Raw genomic sequence first — 19,230 nt, forward strand, 5'->3', positions numbered from 1 at the left:
CCTAATGTTAGCATGTGGAAGATAACAAAGTGAATTTCCTTTACTTATTATTAGGGTATGATTTTGTTAAACAGATAAAACGAATTGTGTCATTATTTTATTAAGTAAATCCGGCGGTCCCCAGGACTTAGCCAAAACTTAAATGACATGAAGAATATGAAAGAAAATATTTAAAATAGTATCATGTTGATTTTCGTTAGACATTAATAATTTAACAGAAAGGTTACAAAGGTAAACATTACTGAAATGGTACGACACCTCCAGGTTACCACAAAGGCCCATAGGCCTCTAACAGATGAAACCGAAAGTAGCTATATACCTAAAAATAACCTTGACGTGTTTTGCATATTGAAAGTAAACAAAAATGGCAACCTCCGTAAGATCACTTGGCCTAGGAATAAATCGCGTCCTTCTTCGGTCGTTGTGTAACCCTGCCGTAAACAGCTGTCGCACATTCAGGGTAAGTGTGATTTCCACATGATGCAATAGAATTTTGGTATAAACTAAAGACGTTTGATCTCCATATGGTACATCTTATGTGTTATCTAAGGTATGATTACCCTAAGGTATTAACCTGAACTGTATTTAGACGAGATTTAATAGTACTGTAGACATATCTTTAATTTTATTCTCTCACATAATAACACAAACGTACAGATAAAATGTTCAAAGAGAAAAAGTCGTGATAATATAAAAGGGCATGGAATAAAAATTGTGTATGAACGTGCAATACTGTACCTGATATGAAGTCGTGAGCTCACTTAGAGATGTTATAGATGTGCATTTAAAGATCTCAGAGACAGTTTCTGAAAGTCTCATGTTGATATCATATCACATATTGGACATTACCAAGTCAAAGTCACGTTGGACAATGAACAACAATCATCCCCCTTTACCAATTTTATTTCTTTTTTTCTTTTTTTTTTTTGGGGGGGGGGGGGGGGGTGTTGTATTCACAATGTACATTACATGTTCTAAACTTAACAATATTAAGTATAATCTGCAGTTGAATAACCTATCCCAGATCAGTAGAATGGAAGATCATGTAATGGCACATATGTAATAAATTTTCAGATCGGAGAAAAAATCCCACCAGTGGAATTGTACCCAGAGGACACCCCAACTAAACCACTGAACGCACAGGAGCTGTTCAAAGGAAAGAAGGGTGTTCTGTTTGCAGTGGTGGGTGCCTTCACTCCTGGATGTTCACAGGTAGGTGACTAATTTAAGCTCTTCTCTTTAACTCCTATCACTTCCCTCTGATGTATAACAAATTGCAATTGGTTTAGTGAGTCTGGTGAATATATGTAGCACCTGTGAGTTACCGATATACTTTGCAACTATTGAATCGTATTTAAATGTATTTTAAATCAAGAAATTTAAATCAATTATTTGATTTAAAGATATATTCAAGTGAAGAGTGTAAATGATTCTAAGTGTAGTCACTCAGTCTTCAATACTGTTTATTAGCCACTTCTTTAAAGCTGAACACTACTTGTATTAGACATAGTCTGCCATATTTCTCTTTCATCACCGCTATCCCTACAACCCCTAATTAAGTCACAGACCTCTAAACAGTTCAAAGTATTTTGCAGAAGAAGTCTATGCATGGTCACGATGAAATTATGAATTTTTTACACACTTTTCCAAGCCAGGAGAAAACTAACATCAACTATATATAAGTTAATGCATTATTATAATAATTTACAAACAGAAAATGCACGTAAAACAAAAACATGAAATAATGCACACAATCTAAGACTACGAAAGGAATACTACACTTCAGTCACGAGTTTCAGTTGTGCAATTGGGTGTAACAAAATCGAAAGGTTTATATACCTGTAATACAGTACTTATTAAGAAAGGTGTTCAGCTTTAAATTCTAGAGAAATTTTTCTTTGAACCATTGAATTTTGACATTATTTTCATATATTGTTATCTGTATAAATTGTACATCTACAAAGTAAACTACATTTTATTATTTTTCAGGCCCACATTCCTGAATATCTAAATAACTACGAAAAATTTAAGGTATGTATATCTATGAAGTATCTTTAAGTAATAAGCTAAAAATAAGCTAAAAATTATTATATAATGATATAACAGGAAGTCCCCCTGAATCTCTAGTCAGGTGCTCAGCCAACAGCGATAGAGCCGGTCTAACAGTCACTGTTACATTGGTACACTGGTACATGTATTACATGTGACACAGCCAGAACTGTCTGATTGCAGGTGCCAGATAGCTCAGTTGGCAGAGCACCTGATTAAATTTCAGGGGGTCCAGGTTAAACCTAGGTCTGTTATATCATGTTTATTTCTATCCTGTTACACTATTTGATAAATCAATCCATTTTGTTTTCAGATTTATTAAGATATGTAATGCTATCATTTATGATTTAAAAATCAATAAATATGACAAGCACCTGTTTGTACCAGTAAGTGATTTTTACAGGAAGAAGGTTATGACATGATATGCTGTTTGGCTGTCAATGATCCATTTGTTATGTCTGCTTGGGCTGATAAACTCAAGACAAAAGGGAAGGTAGGTTGACTTTTGTTGTTTACACCGTATTCTTTGTTAAGAATATTTTCTGTATTTAGATTATAATAATACATAACATTTGAAAGTCTAATACATGTAAAAAGATTTTTAAGGAAAGATAAAGAACATGTGTTACCTGTGCTATGTACATTTACATTATTGCATCTGACATTCATTTTACGATTATCCATGTTTGAATATCTATGCACTTTCTTTTAAAATATCGGTACTGTTTAATAAATTTGATTTTATAATAAAAATTTGATTACCCCCACCCCATCCATACAAGTATTTTTTTTTAAGTGTATGATTTGAAATGCAAACACAAGAACATGTATTATACAATGTTTGATAATATTAAAACATGGCATTATAAAGTGCAATTTTCCTGCTGGCATATAAATTCCATAATGAAATGAACCAGCATAGCAGTAAAAGTTCATAACATCATATTCATTGTAAAACATTGTACATCACTTATACCGGTACATAAAAATAAAGGATACCACCACCTTTTATATGTTTGTGTTTTAGCACAACAAGTGTGATTGATTCAGTAAAAAAGTTTTATCTCGTTGTTGTTCTCTACAGATAAAGATGCTGGCGGATCCTCAAGGAAAATTCACCAAAGCAATGAAAATGGATCTGGACTGCACAAAGCTACTGGGAAATGTTAGATCGAAAAGGTGGGGCAGTGTACTCAATCAGTGATAATTAAGGAATCATTGAGTGTTATGATGTGATCAAATACGGTCAGGGGTGATCAAATCCAATGAAGCCCAAAGGGCATTATGATAGATTTGCTCACCCTCAACCTTATTTGATCATCTGATAATATCAAAGAATGATTCCTTATTACTTGTATTTATATTATTTTCATCAATTGCACAATTGATTATTAAAATTATTGAAATATTAGAATATTCATTAATGAAATGTATTGGGTTATGTGTTACAAAATTGATTTGCAGTTTAATCACAGATTAAGACACTGGAACATGTAAATATTTAACTAAAGAGCATGCTTGTACAATTGGATTTAAAATCATTTTCTATGTATCATGACAATAGATCCTATAGGGTGTTACATAATTACTGGAAGTTCCTCCAAATTATGTTTGGCTTTGAGATGTTAGTTTTGTTAAGACAGCTCAGATTTGTTCTGATATTTGATAGATACGCTCTGGTGATTGAGGACAGTGTCATCAAGAGTGTCAACACGGAGCCCGACCACACGGGCCTGGCCTGCTTACTGTGCATCAGGAACTTTAGGTCTGCCCAATCAGCAGGCGCCACGTGATCTGTGCTTGGTGGTGCTGAGTGGTTCTGGTGTAAATGTGGGAGATTGAAAGAAGTGTGCGATTGTATGGTATTAAAGAGGATATTGAGCTTGGGGAGAGCCTTGTACAACCTTGTGGAATTTACACAGCACACACCTGTGACTTTCTGTTGGTTTTATTTATACTGTTGTATATTATTTCTACAAGTACAGGTCTCAATGTAAGGTGTTTTGTATATTTGGTAAGATAATCTAATTTGAATTATTTTTGTTGGTTTTTTTTTTAAATGGATATGGTTTATACAATGAATGACTGTCTTAAAAATTATGAAAACAGTTTTACTCATTCTCATGATATGCCTGCAGGTACAAGTGCAATGTATTCACTTGTGCTGCATTTTTATATGTGTGTGTATTATGTAATTTACCAGAGTCATTAATAAACTGGTGCTGTCAATTGAATTAAAAAACAATTCTTCTGTATATTGAATATATTTTGAAAAATGTTCTTGAAAAATTGGAATGCTAAAAATAGTGAGCTATTTTAAGTTTACAATTACAGTAAAACTCTTTTAATACGAACACGGAAATAGCGAATTCTCTGATATAGTGAAGTTTTTTTGAGTCCCAGTCAAATTCTTAACAAATCTTTGCAAAATTTTACAGTTATAACGAATTTGGATGTAACAAATTTACGGATATAGCAGCTGATTTTGAGTCCCGTAGAGATGAATAATAACGGAATTTAACACTTTTATAACGAATTTCTGTACAATAAAAAAGTTTGCACTACCATTTAACGTAATATTTTGGATGAATTTACTTTTATATAGATTTTTTGATTAACAATAGGATAATAAAGGTATCAAAGTAATGTTAATTTCAGCCTCAATTAGCAAAAATTATAGTCTGGTAAAAGAAATCATGTTAATCGTGAATTCGTTATAGATATATTTTAATTCGTTATACGGATATAACGAATTATGGATATAACGAAGTAAATCCATTGGTCCCTAGGACTTCACTATAACCGAGTTTTACTGTACTAGTAATACCATTTTCATGACAACATTTCAATCATGTTGCGGTCAAAGTAATTTTTAAACTCTTAGTTTTTAAACAAGATTAAGTGCTAGGATTTACATTGACTCCAGCATGATTGAGGGTGATTCAAGGACAACATACAATTTCTCCCCTACATTTTGTGTTAAGGGTTTAGAAATATATATATGGAAAGCCAATCAGAATTAAAATTTAAATCAATGTTTTGTACATCTTAAGGTTGCATAAACCTCCACACTAATTCTGTATATGTTTGTCGACTTATTATTTAATATACATGTAAAAAGGCTTCAATTTTGTTCATATGGAATGGAGAGAAGTCCTCTGAAGTAATTATTTGATAAATGTTGGTTTTTTTGTATATGCATGCAAGATATTTTTTGAATTTGTAAATGAAAAATGTCACTAAAATTTAAAAAAAAATTAAAAGTCAACAAATCAAGTCTGTCTGTTAGTCCAATCTTTCCGGCAATATCTCTGCTCTGGACAATCACTTGAAGTAAATATATCTACATCATACAAAAATCACTCATGACTTTTTTCCCTCTCATGTGTTTATGATAGACGAAAAGGTAAAATTCTATCCAAAGATGTCTATAGATAAGCAACTAATGAAACTAGACAACATTGAGATCAGGTGATCATTTCAAAGGGCCCCACCTGGATAATGGACAATAGGATAAAAAGAATTTCAGAGAATTTTGCGTTGACACTGACCTTTAAATTTTCCAGCTGGCATAGAACTTCTAATTCATATCTCATTACCCCTTACGTACAGGCATTTTTGTTCAATCTGACCAAGATTAATTAGGCTACTGAGAAATAATCTATGGCCTACAACTGATTGTAAAGGGATCTGCTATGACTTTCACATATTGACTTGTTTGTAGGTCACTGCTTGCCATTAACCAAAAAGCTCTGTTTAGGTAAAGTATTAGCCAAATAGGGCTAAGTGGAGAGTATATAAATGCTCTTCAAAAAAAGATGTTTGTATGATCTGATATGACCTTGGCACTTGACCTACAAACATATCACGGTTCCAATTTCTATGATATTGAATCATATGATATGATATTTTATCATATGATATTGTATAACATGATAAGATAATATAGTGATACAATATTGTATCATATAATATTGTATTATATGGTGTATATTTGTATAGATGATATTGTATTATATGATATGGTATTTTATCATATGATATTGTATCATATGATTTTGTATCATGATATGATGCGCCATTGTATTATATTTTATTGTATCATTATTTAATAATATGAAATGCAACATTTATTTTAATGATACAATATCATGTTATACAATTTTGTATCATATTTTAAATATGTATCAAAACAATATTGTAATATCATATTATACATTATCATTTCATACCATACACCCGACATGATACAATATTATATCATATAATACAAAATCATATGATACAAAAATCATATCAAATTTTACCATATCATATGTTAATAATATTGACTTCTAAAAATTTGCATTTATTTACTATCGGGCTCGACATTCTGAAAAAAATTACAAACGCAAACAATGGCCATCGCAAGCGAAAGTGATGGTAAAAAACACTTGATGTCCATTCCTCCAGAACGTATTGGGCATGTAGCAGTTTGTAATGATAAATACATGATCGTGTGGGGAGGTTACAATGTGAGTATAACTTATATCGACACAGTCAGTCAGTCACACGTCGAGTTTTAACGTTGTTTTCTTGATAATATATAAAATGTGCTCTGTCCTCTGACAATTATTCTTTGATTATCTGGTCAGAAATATGTGAAAACTGAAATGTCAAGAATTTATTTTACAGGATGACTTTAATCCACCTTACACTGAAAAGTATCTTCCAGCAAATGAGATTTGGATTTACGACACAGAATTTAAAGTTTGGTTGGTATACTTGGTTTCCTGTTGATTTGTTGGACTTTCAAACAGAAATGTTGCCCATTGTCTCTGGATCCAACAAAACAAATGTTGCCCTCATACCTAGTCAATAACAGTATAAAACCAATGATCAATATTCTACCGTACCAAAGTGTTATATGGCATTGGGTCTAAAAACTTTGTTTACAGGTATTTTGAAAGACATAATGTTCATCCTGTAGCAACCTCTGGTTCTACGGTGTGTGTTGGGGATGGCTACATGTACTTGTTTGGTGGCCATGCACGGCTTGGTAATGTCAATAACCTATACCGACTGGATCTGAACAACTTAGAATGGGAGAAAATTGTACCTCAGAGTGAGAATGCAAATGAGCTGCCAAGTCCGAGAGACAAAGCAGTATCATGGTATCATCATAGAAAGTTAGTATGGAATCTTACCCATGTACGAATTTGTCATTTCTAAATCAAACAAGAACAGTAAATGTTGTTATAAATTGATCACACAATCTTTTTATTTAAAAAATTACTGATGTCATTTTCTGATTTTGATTTCATACCATATACCTGAATTAAAATAGTCAATAAATGAGTTTAGTGCATTTTATTCCATTTCATGAATTTAAAAAAATTATTTATGTTTCAGATTTTATACATTTGGAGGTTTTGGAGTGCATTTGAAAGGATACATTGGTGATACCAAGTCATTTTTTCAAGATGAAATTCCAGAGAATGTGTGTATGCTAATTACTTATTATCTAACTAGTATTTAAATATAACAATGTTCCTGTACACATGTATTCTAAATAAATGAAAAAAAAAAATGATTGACTGTACACAATATCTGTTAAAAAGTGTAAATTTTTCCTAGAACCCCCTTTTACCTTTTTTGGAAAATGACAGAACTAATTTGGTATAAATATTTGCAAAATGTAATACTTTAATACGTAATCATACATTTATGTTTAATATAAAGTTATGATTTATGACCTGGAAAAGACTAGATAACATCATGCTCATATTTTTACAGAGAGGATGGAACAACCAGCTGTGTGTTTTTGACTTTACCACAATGCAGTGGAGTGTACCGGATACTATGGTAAGAATTTGGAAGTACATATTAACGCATTTATCCACGCAAAAATTTCTTTGTGTTTTACATTTGCATGTATTGCTTAAAAATTCACACACAGAACAAGAATACTGGTACATGAAAATTTCTGCCCCATTTTATGTTTGCTGTGTTCACCCTGAGATGCTGCAGCTATATTTAAAATCAGACAAATTGAAAGTCCAAGTTATTTCACTTACCACAACTGAGTTATGGCATTTTAAAATGAGGCAAAATCTTTTACAACTGTCACATGCCAAAATCAATGGGGCAAAAATAACTTTGTAGTGATGTACTGGCACATGTAAACACACATTGCCACGAATATGGCATTAAAACTTGTTTGTCATGTTAAAACAGCAAAAAATCACTTTTATTTGTAGAATTCAGAACAGTGACCATAGATCATAGTAAAAGGGGGATAGATACCATAATAAATAAAAAGGGGATATGGTCTTTTTGCAACCTCAAAATTACTTAAAAATATATCAGCTATATTGAATGTAGGGTCCAACTCCATCTGCTCGGGCTGCACATACAGCAGTGAGGTTTGGCAGTAAGGTGTACATCTTTGGAGGAAGGCATTCAAATATCCGGTTAAATGACGTCCATTGTCTGGATCTGAATTCTCTGGCCTGGAGTGGCAGGTATTGTTATTCTTGCATGGATTTATGAATTTATCAGTGAAGTTTTCAATAATTCTTTGAAGGTTTGATTTAGCTTAATATTTTTCTTGGCGTTCATAAAAAAATAAACAAAAATAATAACACACTTTACATTATAGCTCAAACAAAAAAAGCGATTGGACAGCATACATTATATCTACCTTGGATTTGCATAGTATGCAAATTCAATGTACATATAGTGTATAAGCCAATTCCACAAATGTATGTACATGTATATACATATCAGATTTCTTTGTATGACTCACTGACCTCATTTTGAGTCTACTGCATTGTTTACAGTATATGTACTCACGGACCGCAGCCTGAGGGTAGATCCTGGCACACAGCCACAGCCCTGCCCTACAACAGAATGTTCGTGTATGGAGGATTCACTACTGGTTGCCAGCCCTTAAGTATGTATTGGCTGGTTCACTTACAGTTGGCTTTCTTGTGCATATAATGCATGTGATATTTAAGTCAAAATCATTCAACATCTTTCTTTGACAAAGAAACCTGGGCAGGTTAGTTCTGCATTCTACAGACAAAGAGGCATTCTTGTTAGGACTAATGCATTAGATAAATCCACATTGCAGTTGTTTAACATGTAACTGTATTTACTTCTGAATAGGTGATTCCTGGATTTTGGACACAAACACTCTCAATTGGACCCAGCTGACCCATTTCCCGGCTGACCGTAGTCGTCTGTGGCACACGGCGTGCGTAACCCAAGATCAGGACGTGTTGATATATGGAGGGTGTGAAAAGAACATACTAGACTATGACAATATATGTGTTAGTACCATTTTGAAACTATTCTTGCGATTAATCACTTGATTAAAGTATTCATTTATTAGTATAGGTAAATAATTTTTTTGATTGTTTTTTGCATGCTTGTAGAAGATTTTCTTTTATTAGATGTACAGTTTAATTCTTGTCCGTTACATGTTTTGTAGGAAATTAAAAGTGACATTTTAGAATTCCAGTTTGAACCATATTCATTAAAAAAGTAAGTGTTAGATTTTTAAATTAGAAAAGTAAAACTATAATCAGATGTGATATGGATTGTTTTCTGATGTTTCACCAGTTAGAAGCATTATATCAATCATATCAAAGCAACATTGAGATTAGAGAATGTCTTCAATTCGTGACCAGAACCACTGTACACTGAGGCCAAGGGTTCTTGTTTTTGTCTTTGCATGCTCTGGCATGGGACTATTATACTTTAGATTTATCAGTGATTGCTATTAAAGATTAAAGATTCTGCTTAATCTGGACATGAACTGTATGTGTATTAATGGTATCATAAAGTAAAACAAATTTGGATCAATTAAAACAAGTTCTATCAAAAGTTGTCAACATGATTTCTTCCAAAAGTCAACATTATTTTGATGTATGTGTACATGTACCGGTATATGAGTATATATTCGGTATTAATGCCATTATTTACGACAACTTGTAAATTTCCATTTCAGACTGAGCAGAGACTGTGTATATAGATTCCGTGTACGGTTAGGCAGTGAGTGGGAGTCGCTTCCCCGCCCAATATTTGATTGGCTGAATAAGAAAGAGGATCTTGACCTTCGGTTACTATTATGGACAGGTTATCAGTCAGATGATGACAGTGATGATGATGATGATAATTTTGGAGGATGGCCTACTATACCACCAGACGCCATACAGGATTAATAGTTTTTTCAAATTATGATCCATATTTTTATGAATTATACACCACATTTACATGCATCAATACTGGACTTTTTTCGCATATTGCGTAGAAGATTGAGATGTTATATTGTACTATTTTTTTAGATCATTTGATCCTAGCTCGTTGGTACGTGCAGCATTACTATTATATATATGAATTTTTTGTAGGATTTTTCCTTCAAATTATGTTTTTAACAAGCCTTTATACATTGCATTATATACTTTATATATAATACATACTCATACAAGTAAATGTGGAATAAATGCCATCCCAATTTTAGAATTAAATCATGAATGAGATTTACAAATGACTGTGTATTGTACCGGTATATTGTTTTGAAGAAAGGAGACACAAGGTAAAATATACACATATAAGACAACTGGCAAGATTTCAAAGGTACAGCTCTCTTCATTTTCATCCATAACAGTTTTAAAGTTTGAGGTCCCAAAATGAAAATGAAAGGCGGCTGCTATTAAGCATGTAAGTCTAGCTGCAGGTCTGAAAAGTCTAGCTCCCGATCTGAAAAAAATTGGATAGACGACCGACCAGGTCGGTTGTAATGGAACTGCGTGATGTTCCATACCTACATATTTTATAGGTAAGAAACTCATTAGTTATAGGAACTTTTGTTCAAACCTTATGTATATTATATAATATGCAAGATAATATACAAATCAATACTCGGTATACTAATACACAGCGTAATTTTATATTATATGTCATTATATGACACTTATAATTTAAAATGTCGCGCGTTTATCCAGAGTTTATGTATTTATTTTGCCTATACACTTTAAATTTAATTATTGAAATATATTTGAATTGACCAGACTTAATCACTTTGTTTAAAGACTGTATCAAGTGAAACAACCGAAAAACAAGCAAGTTTTAATTCAGTTTATTCACTCAAACCAAATAATTTGGTACAAGAGGAGCAGAATAAACAAATATACAAATCATCGATAAAAGGTACATACATATACACTAGGCAAAATTGCTAACGCACCACCTACTACTTCTTTGATTGTTTTAGATCTGAACACAACAAAGATTGATTAGTATATTATTTTAACAGTTTATAATAATGCAGAAAATGAAACATCATTTGTTGTAATCTTATTGACCAGTTGCTTTGAGTACTGTTTATGAAACATTGGTACCCCCCATTATGTGATTCACATATCAATATCAGGTGTGGGCTCCTTTTGCTCATATAAATGGGATCTGTCTGTCTTTTCGCCTAGTATTTACGCGACGCTTTGGAATTCTTGCTCGGTCCCTCACACTTCCGGTTTGCGCAAATTTCCGGTACAACCTTGCAATTGACGTGTGGTGCCTTTTAAACACTTTGGCTACCTTAAACGACATTTTTTTTTATTTGATAAGCATGCTGTGTCATGTTTTAGCAAATGTCACCGGTAATCGTACAATTATTAACATTTTTTCTAACCTCACTAAAGGAGCATTCTGCAGAGACCATACCAACTGTCCTGCCACGCTCTTCTGCGATCAAACGCGCCATACCCCGTCGGGTTTTTTGTGAGGTTTTAGTAATGCATGCATCAATAATAAGATCACAAAAAAGAAAGTAAAGATTTATCTTTCCAAAAGAAGTGTGAGCACGATTTGAGCATTTTAAAAGAAGAGTCACGCTTCGGTTAACATTGCATCCATTTATCCGTTTGGACATTTAAATGTCTTACTTATAATTTAGGTGACTTATTTAAGCATTAAAAATATCTTTTAAAAATTCTAGGATGTAAATATTAGTTTACATCAATATCTATACTTACCTGCATCAACTTTTTGCATTTTCCCCGAGCTGCCTACGACCATGCCTGAACTTTTGAGACCACCCCTGTGGTATCATCTAGTGTTTACTCATAATGCACAAGCATACTTCCGTTTCAGTTTTGTTCGGGCATTCGAGAAGAAAAGCCGCGTGTTTTTCTTCGATTAAAATTTCTTAAGCCTGCGGTCTTAAAATGTCTGATTCATTTAAAATTTGCGTAAAATGTAATAGAGAAATGACCATTTTATTTCAAATGGTGCGTTAGTAATTTTGTCCAGTGTATATACATGCATATAATAGTACATGAAAAGATAGAAAAAATGGAGGTATGACAGAAACCATGTTTATGTAAGACTGGTACGAAGGATCAGATCAGGATAACGACTTGGAGCCAACAGACAGCATCGAAAATATTTAAAATAAATACACACAATTTTCTCCTAGAGTAAGAATTATGGTTTGATATGAGTTCAGAGAACTTTAAATATGTTAAAACAAATGGGTTTTTTTTTTACGATATTTCGTGTTTAGATGTTCTTTCCTCTTTTCTTCTAAGGCCGAACATTCTTAAATATAATGAACCTCATCAACGAAAAATAAGCCTCGGCAAATAGACGTTTGTTAAAACTGTGAAAACATTGTTTTCTTAATCTTCATTGTTAAACCAGATCCCTCGTATTGTATACTAGGTTTTTCTTGTTAATTTAATATCCTCATTTTTCGTTTGAAGTTGGCACTCCATAATATACATTGGATAAAAAATAGCGTAAAAAATACCTGTAAAATCGGGCTGTACAACGGACTGACTACAGTTCATGCATATTCTATATTTACTTACTTTTTTGCAATCAATTTATGAATTTGTTGAAAGAAAATATAAATAATAAACTGTATCTTTGATGATTAATGCGGATTATGAAGGTAGCGATAATTGCAGTAAAAGTACATAACCCGCGTTAGCGGGTTTGGCAATGTCGCCACCTTCATAGCCTGCATGAATCGCCAAAGATGCATTTTATTGTTTATAAATATGTTATAATTTAATTTTCAAAGTTTAATTTAACAGTGCTTTCTTTCGTTCATATGCCCCTATTAGGATTTTGAGGTTTTTTTTTAAATTTCCTTGTCAGGTTAACAAGTCTCCGCCACCCCACTGTTAAACACAATTGTACGTGCCCGAGTGCTAGCGCTATGTCAATGCGTGGATGAAACTAGCATATTTGATACTCAATAATATAGCTAAAATTCCGTAATTCACAAATTTACATACAAAAGAGGTAGAAATTTTTACATCCCAAAATCTAAATCAACTAGGCCACACCAATTATCGAACCCGCACTCTCATTTAAAAAAAAAAAACTTTGCAAAATTAATAATATTGTTCTAAATTTCAAGCATCCAGGAAGTTCTGTTCAATTTTCTGTTCTATTTCCGCTATATTTTATCGAATTTCAAAATAGTAAAATAAATTAATGTACCTCCCGAAAATTTTGCCTTCAAAAATATAAATAAGGTCTAACGTACGTTATCAAAATGGACTTTTGTAGTTGTGTGGAAACAATACTTTAAAAACACTTGTTCCCTAACAGGTCCGAACTATCTACCTATATCCAAAAAAATTAAGATTACTGTAGCTAATTATTTCGTTATGTTTCTCAATTGATTTAAGTTCACTCGTTTTTAGTGATCCGGAATAATAACAGTTACTCACTATATTTAAATTTAGTGTGCAGAGGGTACATATCCGGTCTAAAGTCAACGTTGGCAAGTTTTGTTAGGGTTTTCACGTTTCGTTAGTTTTATTTATTTATGTAGCTGGTTAATAACCTGGGTAACAGGTTTGGATTTTCTGTCACTGAAGTCCACTCTACAAAATGTCTGTGAAAACAATTGCATTGTTTTCTCTTGTTGCTTTAATCACTGCCTATCTTGCGAAAATATATTTTGATAAAAGTGGAAGAAGTTCAGATAGAATAAATCATATTCTGTCAGGACTTCTTAGGGCCGAGGAAAAAATCAGTCTCCCACGAACTCGTGTAGCTTTGGGATTTGGAGGATGCGAAGACTTGATCGTAGATGGAATGTCATTCTTTGAAAAGTTTAACTTAGAAGCCCCGGAACAGCCAAAACATCATGACTTTGTAGCGAATAGGGACGAACTGTCTCAGTTATTTGGATACTTTTTTCAGCATGGTGCTGCTGCAGAGTAAGTTATTAAAATCTTGAACGAATTACTAATAATTTTACTTAAAAGTAAACAAAGTGAGGGAAAAACTAAAATATGCACTCCATTTCATAGCTGCAAAAATTTGGAAGGACAACCTTGGAACTGCTACAGTACATTATGATAATGTTTTATAACATTTCAATTTACAGCACACAATTTGACAAAAACTTACTCTATTTTTGACTGATTTGTCTTATTTTTATTACATTCTGCAAAAATTGTTTGATTCCAAAAAATTCCTATGTCAGACATATTTCTTCAGAAGGGCACTTTCCTTGCCTCAGATATTCATTTAAGTCATCAACACCAGCCCAGTGAAGTTACATAGACTAGTTTGTTTACATGTCAAAATTGTGACTTGAGCCTCTGAATTTAACTAGCTTCTTTTTCTGGGGTCAGTTAGCTGTCAGAGGGAAGTAAAGTGACAACATCAGTAGTATATTGTATGAAAAATTTAATGTTACTAATTATCCCCATGGAATTTGTGGGGATCTAAGTAATTCAATCCAAAACTAGTGCAAACCTGCTGTTATATTCATTTTATACATTTTACCTGAACTTTTTCATGACATGATCCTGATAGTTTGTAGTTATTTAATAGCATATTAAGTAAAGCACCATTGACATTAAAATAGTATAGCAAAATATGTGATTGTTGTGTTTTCAGGAGATTTGTCAGTAATAACACACTGTTTAAGGAACTGACAGACACAGCATTTGCCATGTCTGATCACAAGTCCATTTTGGGAGGCAATGCTCCAGTGATGGCAAGGAGAATGGCTAATGAGGGAGCAGAGGTGCTGCTGGGGGCAAGGTTCACCAAGGAACTCCGAGAAAGTCTGCCTGAGGCTGTGAAAGGTTGATTGTTTTTACTGTCTGATACTTGAAATGACAACAATTGGATTTACAGTCAAGTCGTACACAGACCAACTCGGATACAGGTCAACTCGTATACAAAATTTTCCGCATAAAAAACTAAAAGTCAACTCGTATACAAAAAATTCCGCATATAAAATAGGTATGATAAACCGAAAGTCAACTTGTATACAAAAAAATCCCGTTACAAAATCGAAAGTCAACTCGTATACAAAAATCGGTTAGGTATACGGGAATTTTTTTGTATACGAGTTGACTTTCGTTTTTTTATGCGGAAATTTTGTATACGAGTTGACCTGTATACGAGTTGGTCTGTGTACGACTTGACTGGACATCCAACAATTGCTGTGCAGAAATTATTTTATTTGAATTCTAACGTTGTGTTTTGATTTTGCAGTTGTTGGAGATGATTTGGATGTGAATGATATTCATCTGCTTATGGAATATAAATCTGGAGACAAATGGGGCAGATTTACCTCTCCCAGGGCTAATAGGTATTGTTCTGTTATATAATGTATATATGTTCTTGATCATGTTGTAAAGCAAAGTATTTTTCTGAAATACCAATAACTATTTACATGTATATTTATCATATACAGACAGAGTTGAGGGTTAACTAGTTACCATTTACAGTAAAGCTTGTTTTATATGACATTCAAGGATCGATGCAAGCATGATTATGTGTTAAAACCCTATGGAATACATGTATCCATGTAGAAAGATAATCTTTTGCATTCAAACAATTTGATTTGGATGTTGCAATATATATACCGGTACCTCTCAAATTGCTGATTTGCGGGGAATGTATTGCAACATTAAAATGCTGCTTTGCAAGATTTACTCAGACTCAGGCCTTTCTATGAGACCAAGAACTAATAAAACTGATGTCATTTCAAATACAGATAAATTTATTATGATACACAGGAATTTTAAGGAATTATGTGAGGTCTTTTGATGTCAGTTCATGGAAGGGTATGAGATGGTCTTTGTTAGAATTAAACAACCCAAAGACTGCCCAAGTGAAAGTTTGAAATGGATAACAGATTTCAGATATTACAAAGTAAATCTACAAAAGCATGTTCAAGAATTCTCTCCCCCTCTCTATAGCAATAACTTTTTACAGAGCATTGCTGAATAGGGTTCTGGTTACAGAGACTTTTCTATGGCCAATCATTACTGTAAATCAATATTTAGTATTTTCATATTAGGTTGATTGTGCACAGTGATGAGAGTAACCCATACATAGAGACTTTAGAGGGCTTTGAAGCTGAGATCAAAAAGTTTAAACCAGCAGCCCTAGTTGTTGGAGGACTGCAGATGTTGGATAACTTCCCTTTTGAAGAAGGTAACGATGATTATTTGTCAACCATAAACATATTATATTCTCAGGAACGGTGTCATCATTGTGACTTCATATGACCAGATACTGTACTTTTACTGATTTTATCAAGAAATGATTCAAAAATATTTTTGCTTTCTTTTAGATGTTGTTAAATGTATGGAAATTATTTTCTATTTCTGTTAATTCACCTTTTAATATGGATAACTTTTCACATATTTTCGGAAGGAAATGCACATTGTCATACCTTGTTTTATTTAAATATTGCTTGTCTTATTTTAGGAGAAAGAATGCAAAGGCTGTTAAAACTCAAGAACCTACTTGCATCAACACCAAAGAAAACAAGTATTCATTTTGAGATGGCATCATTCACAGATGAAGAATTACTTAAGGAAATCAAAGACAATGTGGTTTTATATTCTGACTCCTTAGGGATGAATGAACAAGAGTTACCAAACTTGGTGAGTATTCTTACTAAGGGGAAGGTAACTCTGGTAGCAGATGCATATCCCAGAATTGCCTCAGTGCTGGACCAAATGAGACATGTTTACGACCTGCTCAGTAATACCGAGGAAGTCGATGGCAAGAGAAAATTGACCAGGATCCATGTCCATACTCTGGCATACCAAGCTATTCTGACCAAGAAAGGCAGCCAATGGAAGAACACTATGCATGCCACGGCCAAAGCCTCACTGACCGCCTTCAGACATGTCTGTGACTCTAAGTACATCGACACCCAAAAAGCACGACTCATCATGGATGACTCTTTCTCCACCAGCACCATGCAGTCGGCTCAGCGGATACCCCTGGAGGTGAACCGCCCTGTGTCCTGTTGGGAGGAGAGAGACTATCAGATTTGTTTGGCCCCAGGGCTGGTGTGCACCAAGGTGGTTCAAACTGGAGGGGGTGGGGACAACATCTCCTCGGCAGGTTTATTGGTCCAAGTAGATTAAGATCAGTAGATTTCAATGAATAAGTCTGATAATTTATGGAAAGATATGATGAAGGGTAACCTATCTCATTCCTATTTAAGTACTGTTAGGGCAAATAATAAGTTTTACCAGGAGTTATGAAGTAATGTTTTGTCAAGTTTAAAGACATCATAGAAACACAAGTACCTGTATTGAGTAATGATGAATGATGGCTAGATTTTATGAAGGAAATGTTTTATTTATCTTAAAGATATGATATTTCAAATTTCATAAAATAGGGGCAGGTATAGGGACATCTTTAGATCTATGGCTAACTCATGATAATATACAATATCATAATGAGAAATTATATTTATTTTTGGATGCATTGTCTCTTCTTGATATTGAGGGAATTTAACATTAGCAGGTGATTAGTTGAGTATAGATCCTTCAATGGAGAAGTTTAACACTTCATTTTTTACACATTTAGCAAACGTCATTCAGATGGAAAGTGGGTTTTATGTGTATGTGTGTGTGAAAATACTTTTCATTTAGTATAAATTGACTTCCCCAAATATATAAGGCAACTGTGATTTTGTAATTTATTGTTTTTCAATGTAAAAATATTTTTGAGAAGATCAAGTGGATCCCAAACATTCCTAAAACAGTTTTATTCCATTACCATACAACATGTTTTACAGATTATGTTTGGTAACAGCGCTTCATATATTGCTAAATTCCAATGTATTCAGTTCATTTGGGAATATAGTTAATTCAAGAGGCATTTTAATATGCAAGTGTAAATGTCAATTTTATCATATATAAGCATAGAACATGTTTCATTTAAACCACAAGAGGAAGAGCAAGATGTCTCCTAGAAAAAAAATATCGTAACCTGTAGGTTTTTAAAAATAAAATTACACTTTTTTCTTCATTTTATAGTGTTTCTGATATGGAGCAATATTGTTTTCAAAGTATTCAGCAGACTTAGATTGATGTCTTTATTTCCCCTGTAACCTTGTAGATAATAGTTTTATACAATATATGTGTTCTATACCTCTTTATGAATATGATAAAAACATCTAGTTTAATAGGCATATTCACATTGTTTAGCATTGTATAGAGTACATTTTATAACCTTAATTAAAGGTTACAGAGGGATGAAATGCTATAAAATAGAAAATATATCAATTATCTTCATGTATGTTTGTGTTTCCTTTGTGTGTCATTTATTGATTAATTCGTGATTTCTCAGACAATGTACATTTCGATGAATTAAAGCATAATATATAAAGCACAATCTTTCCTTTAATGAGAACCTCCTGTGATAATCATTGCTATGATCTATTAAGGTTTTATATACATTGTATGTTGTATGTTTTGTTGAAATATGGTGCCATCTTGAAAATTCTATTTCATTTTTTTTTTCATCCATTAATTCAATTTTGTAATCTATGAAAGTGCAAAGCAGATGACTTTTTTTCTTATCATATTTATTATATACAGAGAATTTGTGCTGTTTGTGGAATAAATGTTGTAATGTTTCCAGCATGTGGTTCAACTGGAGTGAGATTTATACAGATCTCAAAGCTGTCCCATAAAAATTCATTTATTTCCATATAGATTTGATACAGAATTTTAAATGATTTTCTCAAATGCTATGTTATAATCACTTTTACCTGTAGATTGTTTACTGATATATATATCTATAAATAAATGTTATGTATAACTACTGGTTTTGTTACTACCCTATCTAATATAATACACACTTCAAAGCAATAAAATACCATAAGATGTGACTTATTTTAAG

The 19,230-nt window shown here is 32.9% G+C and overlaps 2 protein-coding genes across 2 annotated transcripts; both read left to right on the forward strand.

Moving 5' to 3' along the window:
- The first annotated feature begins 310 nt into the window (after positions 1-310).
- Positions 311-5,326, forward strand: LOC128175428 (peroxiredoxin-5, mitochondrial-like). The gene is made up of 6 exons (XM_052841043.1): positions 311-460; positions 1,075-1,212; positions 1,990-2,031; positions 2,453-2,542; positions 3,134-3,228; positions 3,719-5,326. The coding sequence occupies exons 1-6, from the start codon at positions 365-367 to the stop codon at positions 3,840-3,842; spliced, it is 585 nt and encodes a 194-aa protein (XP_052697003.1). The 5' UTR covers positions 311-364; the 3' UTR covers positions 3,843-5,326.
- On the forward strand, positions 3,878-19,149 carry LOC128175430 (ADP-dependent glucokinase-like). Its single transcript, XM_052841046.1, has 13 exons — positions 3,878-3,990; positions 6,987-7,217; positions 7,441-7,528; positions 7,825-7,893; positions 8,413-8,552; positions 8,871-8,983; positions 9,199-9,362; positions 11,468-11,583; positions 14,070-14,273; positions 14,962-15,152; positions 15,568-15,664; positions 16,379-16,515; positions 16,792-19,149. The coding sequence occupies exons 1-13, from the start codon at positions 3,878-3,880 to the stop codon at positions 17,460-17,462; spliced, it is 2,334 nt and encodes a 777-aa protein (XP_052697006.1). The 3' UTR covers positions 17,463-19,149.
- The last annotated feature ends 81 nt before the right edge of the window (positions 19,150-19,230 follow it).

This window comes from Crassostrea angulata, chromosome 3, assembly GCF_025612915.1.
Source record: "Crassostrea angulata isolate pt1a10 chromosome 3, ASM2561291v2, whole genome shotgun sequence".
NCBI lineage: Eukaryota > Metazoa > Mollusca > Bivalvia > Ostreida > Ostreidae > Magallana > Magallana angulata.